At 38.6% G+C, this 16,676-nt stretch overlaps 1 protein-coding gene across 1 annotated transcript in view; it reads right to left on the reverse strand.

The window, feature by feature from the left end:
• Window positions 1-16,676, reverse strand: part of LOC139713073 (laminin subunit alpha-2-like) — a gene marked incomplete at its 3' end in the record, with an annotated part of 181,906 nt that overhangs the window by 60,002 nt on the left and 105,228 nt on the right. Inside the window, exon 2 of the mRNA XM_071624832.1 lies at window positions 1,278-1,561. Coding sequence (XP_071480933.1) covers window positions 1,278-1,561 — 284 coding nt within the window. The remainder of the gene's footprint in view (window positions 1-1,277; window positions 1,562-16,676) is intronic.

The following is a 16,676-nucleotide window of genomic DNA, read 5'->3' on the forward strand; positions in this document are numbered from 1 at the left end:
GCATTAAAAAAAAAAATTTTTTTTTGCTTGTCAGCCAATGAAACTCCGAAGTGGCACGAGAAATATTTTGGGTGCCCCCCCCCCCCTTTTTGGAATTCCTGGATCCACCCCTGCTAGTTTACATCGGTGGGAGAGTGGGTGTATGGGTGTGGCATTTCCTGCCTCCAGAGTTTCGACCGAGTCTACTTTCAAAGACAAACTATCATATTATCCATGGGAGATGAAGAAATGTGTAAGGAAGTATATGGCAAAACAATCTAAATTCTAACATCATGCTTGCCTTAACTGAGTGATACGCACAACGACGGCAAGATATACGAATCATACATTGTAAGCCACAAACAATACTATGGATAAGGTTGCTACGTGCTGTCTCAGGCAGGTGGTTGCACTCTTTGAACTTACAGGTTCAAGTCTACCAGAGTTGAGCTTTCCACAAGGCTGGAGAAGGAACACTAAACCAGTTTTCTTAACCCCATAATGCTATAATGTTCTGTGTCTATCCCTTTGTAATTTGCGGACCGATATCACTGCCAGGTGGGTGCCACAGTAACCCCATCAATCTTTGATGGCAGTATTTACATCTAGCTCTAAACATCATCAGTAGATTTACATGCTGTCATTCTGAAAGTTGTCATTTTTGCCAACTTTGCACAGCCTGAAGTTTCATGATGATGACTGTTATGCCTTTTCATCATCTTGTCGTTACCATTTACCAGGTATCCATCTAAATCATCCACATTATGGACACAAATCATGTCAGCATTAATAATACTATATCAGTAGCATTTGTTAACATTAATATCATGATCTTGATCATCATATGTAATACTGACAAATCCACATGAATATCATTATTGTGTCCTCATCTTAACCTGAAACTTAGGCTCCATCACCACTGTATCAACAATGGCATTGTTTTGGATACTAACATCATCATCAACATCATTCTTTTTTAATCACCACTGGCATGATCATTACCAATCATTTAATGATCATTATAGGTCATCATCATCAATCAAAATTACTGTTGATCACCGATATCCCCATAATCATTAATACTATGATCATCATTATCACCATTATCATAATCAAAATCATCAACAGTATTTCATGAATACATAGATAGACCAATAATTGCCACCATCTAACCACCGGTATATTTCACCATCATTTTAACAATCATCATCACTTTCTGAAGAAAAATACAACCATCATTATCATTGCAACAGTGTTTATCATCTTCAACACCACAACCACCACCAAGTCGGCCTCACCTGCCCCAGGTCCAGTGTGATGGTCACCCAATGGTACTCCATTCCGTTTGCTATGCTCGGACTCTGCCACCAGCTCTCCGAACCGTCGATGGCGTTCCATATCGGATGCCGCTGGTGCGGATACACGCTGCGCATGTTGCACGTCCGGCACTGCGGGTACTCCTCCGACTGGTTTGGTACATGCTCTACGAGCTTACAGTACGTCTGCGGCCCACGCTCACCGCAGGTTGCATTCACGGATATGCGCCCTCTTGTGGCCAGGTTGAAGATGTGAGGAAATAAGCCTGAAATAGATAGGGGAGAAAACGGTATTATTACTTCTTAATCATTAGTCTATAATCACTCTGCCTAAAATCGCACACAAGCACAGTGGTACTGCTATATCTTCAGTGTATGATATTTTATTGCATCACTACTGCCGTCCCTTTAAGCTTTAAATTTGTTAGTTTTATCACAGGGAAAAAAATGAAAGTTTAATACAGAAGATGATGGCAGTGTCTGTCTCATTTTTTCCTCCCGTACCAGTTTTGAAGCTTCATAGAAACTTGTCCTGGAAGCAAGTAATTATCTTTCAAAAGGAAATAAACATGAATTGATGAGGCCAGTGATGAATATAAAGTGTTCCAAGGGGACCACCCTGGTTTCATGGCGGACCTTTTGATTAATGATGGGGTTTCAGAAGGGTACAGAGAGGGGTCATGACAAGATCGGTCTCTATGTGGGAAAAAAAATGAATAGCAGCATGCAATACACTTATTCTTTAATCCAGACTTCCGCTACATTAATCTATTTTTCAAAAATACATCTACATGCATTTCAGACTCCATATCTGGAAGTTACCTTTATGTCAAAAACACATTCTATGACCAGATGATTTCGAACTTTTTCTCCTGATTCGTCATTCTCTTTAGCAATCACTGTTATCATATAAAATACACCAAGATCCAGAAACTCTGCTAGATTAATGTCTTTCTCAGGACATCTACACATTTCACTTATTTTTACATTTTTAACTTCTTTAATCATCTGCATTATGCTGCATTTTTTATATTTCCCCTGATATCACCACCCCCCCCCCCCACAAAAAAACCAACACTCACACACACTTAACATTTCCATCAATTGCCCAAACTGCATCATACATATGCAAAGCTTGGCTTCACATTTTCACGTTGCAATATAAAAAGTTAACAACAAAAATTGGTCTGGATGAAACCAAAAAAAAAAAAGAAGGAAAAAGGTAGAAAAAGGTAGAACACAGGCCATTTTCCCTTCCTCTCCACCTGAAATTGATGATGACATTTATGGATGGGTAGAGTAACTGATAACTGTCAACTGTGAGATAAATATGTCCTACTTCTCACTAGACCCAAACTTTTGATAGTTTTGGTCTGCCAGAAAGAGAAAGTCCCTCTTTGCAGTCTACACCTCTTCCTCTGGATCTGGAGGTGTGAGGGGATTCTTTAAAGTTTGCCTTTAAAGCGAAACTTCACTCCACTGAAAAGGCGACTTTCATGAATAAGCTTTAATCACGCTGCTACAACGGTAAAAGCTCGATAGAAATCAGACCTTAGAATATGAGATGACAATTGATGGAATTCTGAAGTTTCCTCTTTCATCAACTACATAGTGACACTAAAAATATTCCCTCACCTAAATCAGATGAAGTGAGGACACAAAACTTTGCTATTCAACCTTCCTTGTTTTATGATGAAATTCAACATGAAACACATTAGCTGCGGTCACACTAGCAAGACTTTTTAAAGTTTAAGTTCTTGAAGTCTTGCCAGTGTGACTGCAAGCGTCCCGCAAACTTCTCGCAAAACTTCTTGCAAAATTTTCGGCTCAAACTAGGGGAAATTTCCCTAAGCCCTCAAATCAGAGAGCTCCTTGGTCAAATCTTCTCAAAGTTTGTGCAGTCTGAACACAGGCAACTAAAACTTCACAAAATTTTGTCATGTGATCAGGTCACTCCATTGCAATGCCTCCAAAACTGTCTGGTGGCGAGCCTTTTATTCTTTGCTGCGCATGCACACCAGTGAGCAAAACTATGATAATGTATTGAAAACTTAAACGTCAAGAAGTTTGGCCGCTAGTGTGAACGGCAGAGCAAATTTCGCAAAGTGTGACTGCAGCTATTGTGTACTTACCGTCACACTACAACAGAGTTGTATTACTGCAGCAGCAATTACATCTTTTGAGAAGTGGTAGTTGGTATCAAAAGACTCATCTACATATCTTAGAATATGCAATTGTGAGCAATATCATTGTTTTATGGGGAAAAAGGGAAATATTACAATTCTATAACTACTGTTTGTCTAATTTGAGTTGACTCTCTGTATCAAAGCTTAAAGGACAAGTTCACCCTCTTATACATGTGAATTGAGTGAATGCAACAATATTAGTAGAACACATCAGTGAAAGTTTGGGGAAAATCCGACAATCCGTTCAAAAGTTATGAATTTTTTTAACAGTATCTGCACAATCACTGCTGGAGGAGAAGACTAGTACAGTGTACGATGTCACATGCTTACAACGATATAAGGAAAATAAAAAGAGAATTTCACAAAACTTGACTTTTTGATTAAAGCACACATTTCTTCGACTTAATACTGACCTATGTTCGGGGTAAAATTATTCCCCCTGACTTCTGAAAGAGAGAAGTCAAGTGTTCTTTTGCTATGTGAGAAAAGTGAGAATATCTTGAATTTTCTTTATACTTTCTATCGTTGTACTCATATGACATCACAAGCTGTAGTAGTCTTCTCATCCAGCCGTGACTACGCAAAAACTTCAAAAATTCATAACTTTTGAACGGATTGTCCGATTTTCCCCAAACTTTCACTGATGTGTTCTACTAATATTGCTGCATTCACTCAATCCACATCAGGTGAACTTGTCCTTTAATTTTCATCCAGTGTATTAACCTGATATCAGAGGGGAGTTTCTCATTTTATTTGCCCAGCGCTTCTTTCATACATCTGTGGGCACGAGACTATCAAATTGGATCAATTCCCATTGACTTGTGGGGCAGTCATTTGTGATGGTTTTAGTAGCAATAAAAACAAAAAATCTGCAATATAAATCAGTAAAGTGAGGATACAGCAGTCAGCTATCATCCCCAGTCTCAAGCTCCTCGAATGACATATTACAAAATTGGCAAATGAATTAAAGGTACAACAGTTATAGTTTAAAATCATTTCCTTTCCCTTATCAACAGCTATTGGGTGAACACAAAGAAGACAAAAACAATGTAGCTCCTATGCCAGAATCAATAGCTAATTTATCATTAACACTATCCAAACGTTCATTTTTCACTTCATTAAAATAGTTTTGACCCAACTAGCAATCTTACGTGTAGCTCCACTAGGCCTGCTCACTTTCTTTAACAAGTTTTTCTTCTCTTATAATTCTAGAATACATTCACTGCTTTACTGCTTTCTTGATAAAACTATGCTGAAGGAAAGTGTCTTTAGGCAGCTAACAGCAGTTATGAAGTTATTACAAGCTGGTAGCTGAACAAACATAAACAAAATATGAAGCAGCAGGATTTGTTGCCAAGTTAGACCAACTTGGCTTTATGAAGACTCCCCCAAAATATGAAAGATACACCTGACAGTGAGAATGTGATATCACTGTGTTAGTTCCTATTACAAACATGCACTCGCAACACCACCTATGCACATACACACAACGCACAATTTCTTGCCCAATCAGACTAGCCCACTTTCTGATATTTTCTCAGTTGGAACGCGCTAAAAGATGAACATTAACCCATCGCTTGACCTGAAAACAGAAAAATTGAAATTGTAACAACTGCGCGGAAGCTGGATAAATAGAGCACGAGCCGAGCGCTTCCCTTTGAATAGGGGCCTTTTGGCACTGACAACCAGAGAACAGTTACGGTGTCCTTTACGCCAAATTAGAGGAAGTAGCCTTTTCCGCAGACCTTCACAAAATTTGTGCTGCAGATTGATTTAAAATTCTGTAAAGATTTTAAATCAAATTACCTCCACGTTAAGGGATGAAAGATGGTTATATCTTTAAAGTATTGTCCTTTTTTGTGTTTGTGCTGAATGCATTTTCCGGTGGCCATGATAACGTAATAGTACAATAGCAGCAGTTGTAATTTCTGACCTCAAACAATTACTTTTCTGATGTTTTTCAAAGAGGACTTGTCCTTCTGTGATTATAATGAACAAACTTAATATGCCAGAGACCACCAAGGATGGTTATTGAATGAAGGCTAATACCCTTTTAACTTTGATGCAATCTTTTCTAACAATGACAGGCACTGGGCAAAATCACACGGCTAGAAAGTTTATTTGTGTCCATAAATCATACGCTTGACAAAACTGACAGATTGTAGAGGTAGTAATCGCTATAATTTTACTTCACTTTATCTTTTTTTCTCCAAATGCAGAGGTTGGTGCTGCAATTTAAATCTGAAGTTTCATTGTCCCATCAACACAAGGGGGATGTACTAGAAGTAGAATAAGGCTCTATGTGCTTGGCATAATCATGGGGTTAATTATTGTTCCTGAGCGCAAGATGTTTCAGTGCTGTTTTGAAAGTAGTATCAGCATTTTGCATTAAACAAAAATGATTTCATTGACAAAAGTTTGGCTGAGATTTCTTTTTGTTTGGTTTATCCCTCTATCTCTTTCTTTCATTACTGAAAAAATTCTAAACTCCTTTTCAAGGTATCTCAGGTGCATGGTAAACAGCTGATGCCTTCCTGCATGCATCAAATCTATATACCAATATTGTGTCAGAAATTTTCTCACTATTCTTCCTACAAAGGGGCAAATCCCTTGCAATCTTCGGCATAAAAAATGGAACCAATCCATCTATAACATTCTACTCATCAATTTAGTCATTCTTCTTTTAACATTATTTCACTGTTATCATTATACACTTTACTACTATTTCTTCTTCTACAGATGTTAATTCAGACATTTATTTCTGCCAAAATGGTATCCCTATCTTTTAGAATAACACAGCTTCACAAATTGCATAGATCTGGATTACAAGTATATCAATATCAGAAACTTCTCTGTGCAACTCATGTTATAGCATCTGTCCCAAAAAATAAAAAAGAAGAAATAACATAAACAATACCACTTTGACAAGTGTCATTCACATGTACTCACACTTAACAATGTATTCTTTAACTTAAATACAGCATAAACAATGCAAACTATCACCAATGTTTCCATATTGGTTTTTGGTCCTAGTCTATTGGCATGTTCTATAACCTTGTTAGTGGGATGCGAGCTTGCTGTGCATTCCTTTTGCACATTACTGTCATTTCAGCTATGAGAACCTTCAACAGCCTAGAACAGATCTAGACGAACAGCTGGCTACCCAGGACTGTTGAAGTGAACTGTCTGTAAGTAAGATCTGAACATATTATGAAACTCTTCTATTCTTACAGAAAACTGGAGGGAGGAAGGACTATGGCATTATTGCTCAAGATTTTGGAGAAATGGATTGAAATCTCACAAGTCTATTTCATTAGGACCTATAATCTGATATATCAATAAGGCGAGGTAGATAGGTCGCATCAAGCTGAGAAAGTTAAACCAAGAGAAAAAGAGGAAGAGGGAGAGAGAGTGAGACATGCAGACAGATCTAGGGAGGATCCAGAGAAGAATGAAGAAGATGAGAGACGGGGGCAGAGACAGACAAAAGTCAAGACACAGCATTCTACAGACAAACGAAAGGCTGCCCACAGAAATCACTGGATAAAGTCTGCTAACGCAAGTCACATTCACACAGACAAAATAGCAGAATAACTATGGTGATCCAAACACCTGTACCGGGATATTTTGCACTTGTTCAGATGGACAGAAATATCCTACTAATTGCTGATCATGACAATTTGTTGACCAAACTGCACGTGCCGAAATCTACCAGAATGGCAACCCTTGCTCTTATGTTCATGCACTGTAACAATGTGTGTTTTGAGCGACGCCGACGGGACAAAAATTCCGAGAGTTTTTGCTTCGGCATTCACACACACATGCCGAAGTGCAAATTATCGTGCAATTCTCACATTATCATGATAATTCTGAAATAATTGCAAAGATTTCTTGGGTTTTGGATAGCAATGCTAAGTGCACTACTTTGTGGGATTGTATGTCCACACAGGCAAAAATCTTGAGATTTTGATGGGAATGCAGATCTCAAGATATGTATCACTCTAAATTCGATGTCTGAATTCGATGTCTAAATTCCACTACAGAATCAAGAATGGACCTCCTTTCTTTCAGGTCTTGTAACATTGCAAGGAGTGATGACTGACTGTCATTTCCGATACATATTTCACTGATACTAACACGCTGAACCTATCATATAAGTCTGAGAGTTGACATTTGACACGAATCACACAAAAAAAGAATGTATTCTGTTTGTGGGAGAACACCTAGAACTATTACAACAATGTTAAAATGACTCCAAATCATGTTGCTAAAATCAATTGCATTGTGTCGTGGTAAGTAATATGTTAAGAAATACAACTCAAGCAGAATCTGCAGTGAAGGGTGCAAATACTGCGATATTCACACACCTGCTCTACCTCGCGTTGGTATAAAAATAGAGGTCTGGAACAAAGCCTGGATAGCATACTCCATGTTGAAACACTCCACTTCTAAGCTGGGATGCAAGTGTCTACAGTACTCTACCAACACAAGATCTAACACTTGATTCTTGAATGAATAAAGATGGGAAGAATAGATAAAGACGGTTTTATTTTCTCTACTTTTCATTGTTCTCCATGTTTGAACTAGGGATAAGAGGGTACTGTTAGCTGAGGACATTCAGAATGGCACTTATGGGTCAAGAACTGACCAGCCAATTTCAACCGCAAAGCAAAAATTCCTTTCCGTGGGAAGGTTTGTAGGATATCTGCATGATGTGAAATGTGTTTGAAAAAGAGATATGAAATATGATTGAAATTGATGCTTGATATCAAGGGCCCCCTGGGGTACGAGAAAGAATGCCAGCTGAGAATTTGAGCAAACTGGAATCAGAAGCCATACTAGTTGTCATGGTTTCCAAAGAGGACTTGATAGTACAAAATCATGTCTTGATCTTGTTCATCTTTAGATGAGCATAAACCTTCCTTTGAGCCTTTTTTTTTGTCTGAACAAACTATCAGAGATGGTAGTAAGATGAATGATTTAACCGACATATATTAAATGCTCTCAATAATGCCAATTGCACTAGGGATACAAGTGAAACACTTTGACTTGGAGCACATTCATGAAGATACACAGCAGTCAGTAGCACGGGCAGTTGCCCTTTGAAAGATTTTCAGAGTATACCTTTTAATGAAATAAATGAATAATGAAATGTAAAATTACACAAATCAAGGACATGGGGGTGCAAGGGGGTGCATTTGCCCCCCCCCCCCCCCACTTTCCCAAATATACATAGCTTAACAGATGCATATGGGATGCCTAAACCATGCATTCATTTACAGTTCGACCTCGATTATCCGGCCTCCTTTTATCCTGAAATCTCTATTATCCGGACGCGTTCACGCAGTGAAGGACTTTTTTTTAAACCAAAAATTGAGAAAAAAACAGTGACTTTAAATTCAATTAAAATTTCTACAAAACTCACATGATTTACCTACAATATTCCCGACAGAACTAATATAAATTCACACCATGTTATTATCGTAAAAGTAAGCAATCATGTTCTATAAAGATATACTTTATTTTTGTGAAGAAGGGACTACAATTTTGCGCAGGCTAGCATAGATTACACCACCGTTGCGGGATACGCTACCTGCCTAGCTGCCAGTGCACTGGGACGGCAGCTTGGACGGCAGCTATATACATTAACATTGTGTCTCCCATATCCGGCCAATTCGCTTATCCGGATAAGCGCCGGTCCCGACATGGCCGGATAATCGAGGTCGAACTGTATTAATTTTTACATACTGTAAAACCGCAAATTTTCACATTCATGAAACTTTCACGAATTTCCGAAGAGCCATGATCCATGAAAGTCAAATGCACGCAAAAAGTTTTAATCTACACAATCCAGTACATGTAGTATTCTCATAATTTTTTTCATGGACAACAATCAATTAAAAGAGATTGTTGCCTCCAATCTGCATAAGCCTCATTCCGTGTATGTTTCCAGTTTTCAGTAGGTGGAGGGGCAAATTTTTTTCCCTCATCTAGCAGCAACTTGCTGGCCACAGGACAGGAGTAGTGATTGAGATATTGACGATAATATCTGGACAAGTTTTCCTTCCTCCAATCTGAACCCAAAACTTGGCATTAAAAAAAAAATAAAAAAAAACTTGGCAAAAAAACACAAACTGCTTCCCCTGAGAATGTAGTCACAGAAAGATTGCTTCAGTCAATCCAGAATGAGGGGAACGAGAAATTAAAATGTGTGAGCGATAAGATTCTCTTTTTACCTTTATTGTTTACTCATAGTGTTCATACTGACACTGCATGCTTGTCTAGTTCTTTTTATTGTGCCAGTCTGATGCTTAGGGTATGTGTGGTGCATCAGTGATCGCCAACGGGCAGTGACGTCCATGGCAGAACAGAGAGAGAGGTGCATTTCCTGTCACTAGTTACTTTCCCCCCTTTTTGTTCTATATTTTCCCCAATTTCACATCAGCAATGTCAGTGTGATGAATTTCCGAATTCATGTTAATACCCTGAAGTGTCTATTTGTCTATTGCTTATATCTACCTGTGTTATCACTAAGTAGTTTGACTAAAGACATTAAATGCATTCTCTTGTATTGTAACCTTTCAAAAATGGGTCCAGATCTTTTTTACTGACTTCTTACTCATTCATCACATATTCAAAGTGTTCCCATCAAAGATGGCTACTTCTCAATACCGTTGGTTTGCAAGGAAAATTTCACTTGAAATCAATTGCCTACTAGATATGATGATTCTCATGAAGTTAATGTTTGTTCCATGCAGTTTTGGCCAATATTGTTTGGTGAATCTGTCAAGAATGGACCTGAAATGAATAGATGACTAAATGTTCTCATCTGTCTGTTTGTTCAATGGTCTGTATGTCTGTGTGTTTATTTGGCATTTCCGGCCTATCTGTCTAATTCTTCTTCCTTTTTTATTTTATTTCCTCTACTTTTCCTTAAACACACATGCACACAGACACACAGACACAAACACACACATACATACACAGACACACAGACACACATATATACTCATAATCTTTTAAACATCCTTTTGATGACTTTTCCCACCCCCTCCTCCCTCCTACTCCATCATCCAAATTCAGCATCTCCACACATCCCAGGATGCCTGTCTGTCTGTTCCTCGCCAATGCCAAATTTCCCAGTCAAAACCCGTTGGGAAAAGGCTGGCCGGATGCTGCGCAGCGGACAGGCGTTGTCGCCCTCTGCTGATTGTTCTTCAGCGCGCGGAGCAGACATGCATCGTCACGGAGATGTGGCGAGTGAAAGCGTGAGAGAGGAAGCGTTTGATGTTCGCTGAATGAATTTTGGACAGGACCTGACAGTTCTTAAAATAAAGGGGTACAAAACTTGACTTATTGCTGACAGATAATTATTTCACCCACTTATCCTTCTAACTTCGAAATAGAATCCACCCCTTCATCCATTTCAACTAAAATAAAACAAAGTTGATTTGCAGACAATCCCTGAGTTATAAGAGGAGATATAATGCTCAAAAGTGGAAGTACATGAAAAACACACAAAGTATCTCCTTTTTGTGTGTTTTCAAGCTCATTTTCATAGATAAAGGCATAAAATAAAACGAAAACTTGCAAAACATTAAAAAATGTGAGAAATCAACATTTCCTGTTAAATTCCTTACACAGATCTGACATTTCATGAAAATAATCACACTGCTCCAGACAGGGTTCTCCAGTTTCATCTACTTTAAAACATATTATCCTTGGTAACAATTTAAAGTTTACTCCAACCTGTATAGTCTTTGCAATTGATAATGAAGTTTATGCAGTCATGTGTCTGGAGCCACAGTTCTAGCTTCTGTTCAGACCAATTTTTGTTCCCACAGCTATATAAGAGAATTTCCAAATTGTGCTGTATTGCTCTAAAATGTCTGCCATCAGTTCAAAGTCAGATGTAGATGATACGATATGGGGGAGAGGAAAGAAGTTATTACAGAAGCAGATGTTTGTCTAGACATATCAACCATCTCAGAGTTAGTTGTGGAAGAATAGACAGATGTCAAACAGTTGAAAAGTAATATGACTGACTTCTCCATTGGCCTGTTCTTGTTGGTAAATCATGATGTGGCTTTAAAATTTGCAATGTTTGAGATTTGTGTTCATATTGCAAAGAAAAAGTCATGAAGTTATAGCACACCAGAAATACAGAGTTTTTGCCATCGTAATGAGCATGCTGAATTGGCTCGGCAGTCTGAGTCACGCAAATACAGCAATTATGTAACAGTAGCCCGGATGGGTTAGCTGCATGTTTCATGTGTGGCTACAAGGCGGAATCCAAACATTAAGTCGTGTTATGTAAAAGATATTGCAACTTTTCCGCAGTGAGGATTCTCATTGTAAACCGTTACAGTAAGTTTAATATGAATCAGAAAATCACTCTCACAAAGATATTTCTGGCATTTGTAACTGAAAAAAAGAAAGTTTATCATGAAAGACAACAGTTTGATAGCAGTGGGAATAGATTTGCAAGAGAGGGCCTCTGCCTTTGATCCGCGATCGTATGTCGGAGGCAGACACTCGGACGGCTCATCCTTCGCCCACTGCCAGTGCCATTACCAGATCTGATGGCGAGGCGAAGATTAATCGTTTCCTGAGGCCACACACCTGTGAGTCCTCCCAGCGCCTGGGGGAGATTTCCTCCCCAAAATCCCCACTTTGTTTTCATTTCTCACCTTGGGAGAACCCCCACCCTGGGAATGATGCTTTCCCCTCACCTGCTTGTAAGGAAAAAAAAAAGGACAGAAAATAAGCAAAATAAAGAGGGCAAAATTTTGGCAATATTGTCTTGGGGAAAAAGTGAAAGCCATATCCATGGTACAGTATATAGTGTACAGTGCCGACCGCGGGAAACGTCACGCTTTTCCGAGATCTGGACGAGGCCACTGACGCGTATCCCCGCGGGTACCCGCGGGTATACGCGTTCAGTGGACGAGTCCATCCGCCCGCACGGATAATCCATCCTCGGGAATTTGCGTCTCGATTGACGCGGGTTGGACGAGGGTGGACGAGGGTGGACGAGGGTATTCAAGGGCACATTCCCGTTAAGCTTTATTTTGACCGCTCAATCAAAATACATTTCATGGAGTTCCGACTTTGCCCATTTTCATCAAATTCCGATTTCAGGGGCTTCTTTTCGATTTAATCACACTCTGATGTCCACTGCCTTGATTGTTCGCTACTTTCTAAAGAAGTACACCTGCGGAAGTTGTGCACATGCGTTCATCACTCAAGTATCAATAATTATTAGAACATATCGACATCGGTTACGATCATCTCGCTATTCACGACTTTTAACGACCTGCGCCACCAAAATTTCATTGCTGAAAATTCGGTGGCCCAATCGGGCTACAAAAAAAGTCGGATGTTTGCCTTTACTTTTGAAAATGAACAGCGGTAACAGTCGGCTCCGTAAGACGCAAAAATGAATGTCGCATGTTTACTTTTGATTGTAGAAATGAATCACGGTGACATTTGACTCCGTATGATACTGGAATAAATACCGAATGTTTGCTTTGGCGTTCGGAAGTGAATGATAATATTCAACTCCGTAAGACGATAAGATAAATGCCGGATGTTTGCTCTTACGTTCGAAAGTAAATAGCAATAACATTCAGCTCCGGAAGATGCTTGAGTAGGCTATACGTCGAATGATCCCTTTGACGTTCGGAAATGAATAACAAAAATATTCAACTCCGTACGATGATAAAATAAAAGACGGATATTTGCTTTTACTTTCGAAAATAAATAGCAATAACATTCGGCTTCGGAAAATGCTAACATAAATGTCAGATGATTGCTTTTACGTTCGGAAGTGAATAGCAGTAATATTCTGCTCCATACGATGCTAAAATAACTGTTGGATGTTTGCTTTTAGATTTCGAAATGAATAACAGTAACATTCAGGTGCGTTCGGTGGTAAAATTAATGTTCAATGATTGCTTTGATGTTCGGAAATGAATAACAATGACATTCAACTCCGTATATACGTTTATAAAATATACAATGTATATCTGATGTTTGCTTTTACGTTCGGAAGTAAACAGCAATAACATTCAGCTCCCGAAGATGCTAAAGTAAATGTTGAATGATCCCTTTGACGTTCGGAAATAAATAACAAAAATATTCAACTTCTTACGATAATAAAATGAATGACGGATGATTGCCTGTACTTTCGAAAGTAAATAGCAATAGCATTCGGCTCCGGAAGATGACAAAATAGATGTCAGATGATTGCTTTTACGTTCGGAAGTGAATAGCAGTAATATTCTGCTCCATACGATGCTAAAATAACTGTCGGATGTTCGCTTTTAAATTTCGAAATGAATAACAGTAACATTCACCTGCGTTCGATGGTTCGGAAATGAACACAATAATATTCAACTCCGTGTATACGATGATAACATAAATGTCTGATGTTTGCCTTTATGTTCAAGAGTAAATGGCAATAACATTCAGCTCCGGAAGATGCTAAAATAAATGTCGAATGTTTGCTGTGACGTTCGGAAATTAATAACAAAAATATTCAACTCCGTATATACGATTTTGCGTTCGGAAGTGAATAGCAGTAATGTTCTGCTCCATACGATGCTAAAATAACTGTCGGATGTTCGCTTTTAAATTTCGAAATGAATAACAGTATACATTCAGCGGCGTTCGATGGTTCGGAAATGAACACAATGATATTCAACTCCGTGTATATGATAACATAAATGTCTGATGTTTGCTTTTATGTTCAAGAGTAAATAGCAATAACATTCAGCTCCGGAAGATACTAAAATAAATAACGCATGTTTGTTGTGACGTTCGGAAATGAATAACCAAAATAACTCCGTATATACGATGATAAAATAAATGTCTGATATTCGGTTTTACGTTCGAAATATAACAATAACAATCAGCTCCCTTCGACTTTCGGAAATGAATGATAATAATATTCAACTCCGTACGATGTTTAAATAAATGTCGGATGCTTGCTTATAATTTATATTGCTATGTACTTTCGCAAATAAATAGCAATAACATTCTGCTCCGGAAGATGCCAAAATGATTAATGTCACATGATTGCTTTTACGTTTGGAAGTGAATAGCAGTTACATTCTGTTCCGTACTATGCTAAAATAAATGTCGGATATTTGCTACATGTGTATTACATTTCGAAATGAATAGTAACATTTGGCTGCGTTTGATGGTAAAAAACAAAACAAAAACAAAACAAAACACACACACACACACACAAAACTGTCTGATGTCTGCCTTGACGTTCAAAAATTCGGCCCCGTACGATATGATGAAATAACTGTCAGATGACTCATTTCACTTTCGCAAGTGGACAACAGTGACATTCGGCTCCGTACGATGATAAAATAGATGTCGGATGTTTGCTTTTATATTTGGAAATGACTAACTGTTAAATTCTGCTCCGTATACGACAGAGCTGCCAACCTTTCGAAGCACAAATTAGTACTCAGCAGCTCCAAAATTCGTATTTTCCACCAGAATTCGTATTTTTTTCAATCTCCCTCTTTTTGCTATGAGGCCTACAGGCTCTAAACATAACGTTATGACACATGCCGAAGCATCCAGCTGGTCACCAGCACGATAAAGATTCTAAACTACGCAATGTTCAGCGTTGATTGATTGCTTTCTCGCAATGTGTACAAGTGCAAGTTTGTACCTCCAAAATCTTTCTGGGCTGATTATGGAAGCTTCCATTTTCTAGCAGGGGACGGGGAATGCTTGATCTTCTCAAGAGAGCTTCTGTGTGAGCGGATGCAAAACTCTGTTCTGTGTTTCCAATTATGTACTATCAAAACATAATCATGCGTTGTTTTCAGGTTTTTTTCATTTTATTGGATTTTAAACATCAGTATTTTTCGAAGTATTCCAATTCCTTTTCCCCTGACTGGAATCGGAAAGTCTGCTATAACGATGATCGCAAAATGCCGCGCTGTGTGTGGAAGCGCCGATGTGGTGCAAACACGTGGCTTCATTTTCAAGTTTAAATGAATGCGCCATGTGCTCCTGCCTATAAGAGGTTACTGCAAGTTCGATGGATCGAATGCGCCATAGCTGAGCTGAGCTGAGCTGAATGGCTTGTTTACGGTAAACATGCAATTTACGTTCGATATGAAGAAATCATTACGTCTTTCACGAGGGAAAAACACACAAAACAAACAAACAAACAAACAAAATACACCCACGAACGAATGTTGATAGCCAAAACTTTGAAAAGTAATAAGCAGTTTTGATGCGCGTGAACTGAAATTAATTGTCATTACACGTTGTATTTTGCTGTCTAACCAGGTGATGACTGCATCTCATTGGACCTTCTCGTAGTGAATTTGTCTGGGCATACGAGACCTTTCATGTATTTCTGTGATTGCATTTTTAATTGACTAAATAATCAATCCTTTTGTTATTGTTCAGGGAACATTAGATATTCGATCAAGTACACTATAATCGACTCTTCGATGTTCCTTACTATGCGCCAAAAGAAAGGCTATAGACATAGAACCATGATATCTTTGGAATTTTTCCTTTAATTCAACTAATGAGCTGGTTCTTCGATCGATATTTCCAGGATACTTACACGCTGTTTATTCCAATGCGCGCATTCTTTCGTCTGGCACGCACCTGGGTGTGGCACCTGCTTTTGTGGAAATTTCCACAAGGGAGAGGGGTGGGGTGTCAAGTTTCTTCGAGCCGAAGAGACTGCATACACAATCTCTTCGCTTTTATTTATTGTCATTCGTGTTTTCGCCTTATTCTTTGCTGATATTGAACATTTAGATTTAACTTTACGAAAGTTGCTATAGCACATGGTTCGTTTTGTTGTGAGGTGTACGTAATTTCTTTTTTTTAATCATTCTTGAGAGGGGAAAGAAGAGTAAGGGGGAAAGAAGACTAGAGGGAAAGGGAAATAAAACAAACGTCACGTACGCTGAGCATTCACAGGAAGCCGTCTTTTTACACCAGTCACCAGCATAGTTATCATCACTATCAGACATCACTCAAGATCATTTTAGCCTTTTCCTATGATCAACATTAAGAAACACGCATAATCCCTCGAGATAAATACCTAGGAAACTCAATAATAAATACAAAGTATCAACACCTCCCAACAACACAAACATTTAGAAAAGACAGCAAATAGCACATCGAAGCGACTGGGATCAAA

This window comes from Diadema antillarum, unplaced genomic scaffold (assembly GCF_040938485.1).
Source record: "Diadema antillarum isolate AM-2024a unplaced genomic scaffold, OU_Dant_1.0 seq00001902_RagTag, whole genome shotgun sequence".
Classification (NCBI taxonomy): domain Eukaryota; kingdom Metazoa; phylum Echinodermata; class Echinoidea; order Diadematoida; family Diadematidae; genus Diadema; species Diadema antillarum.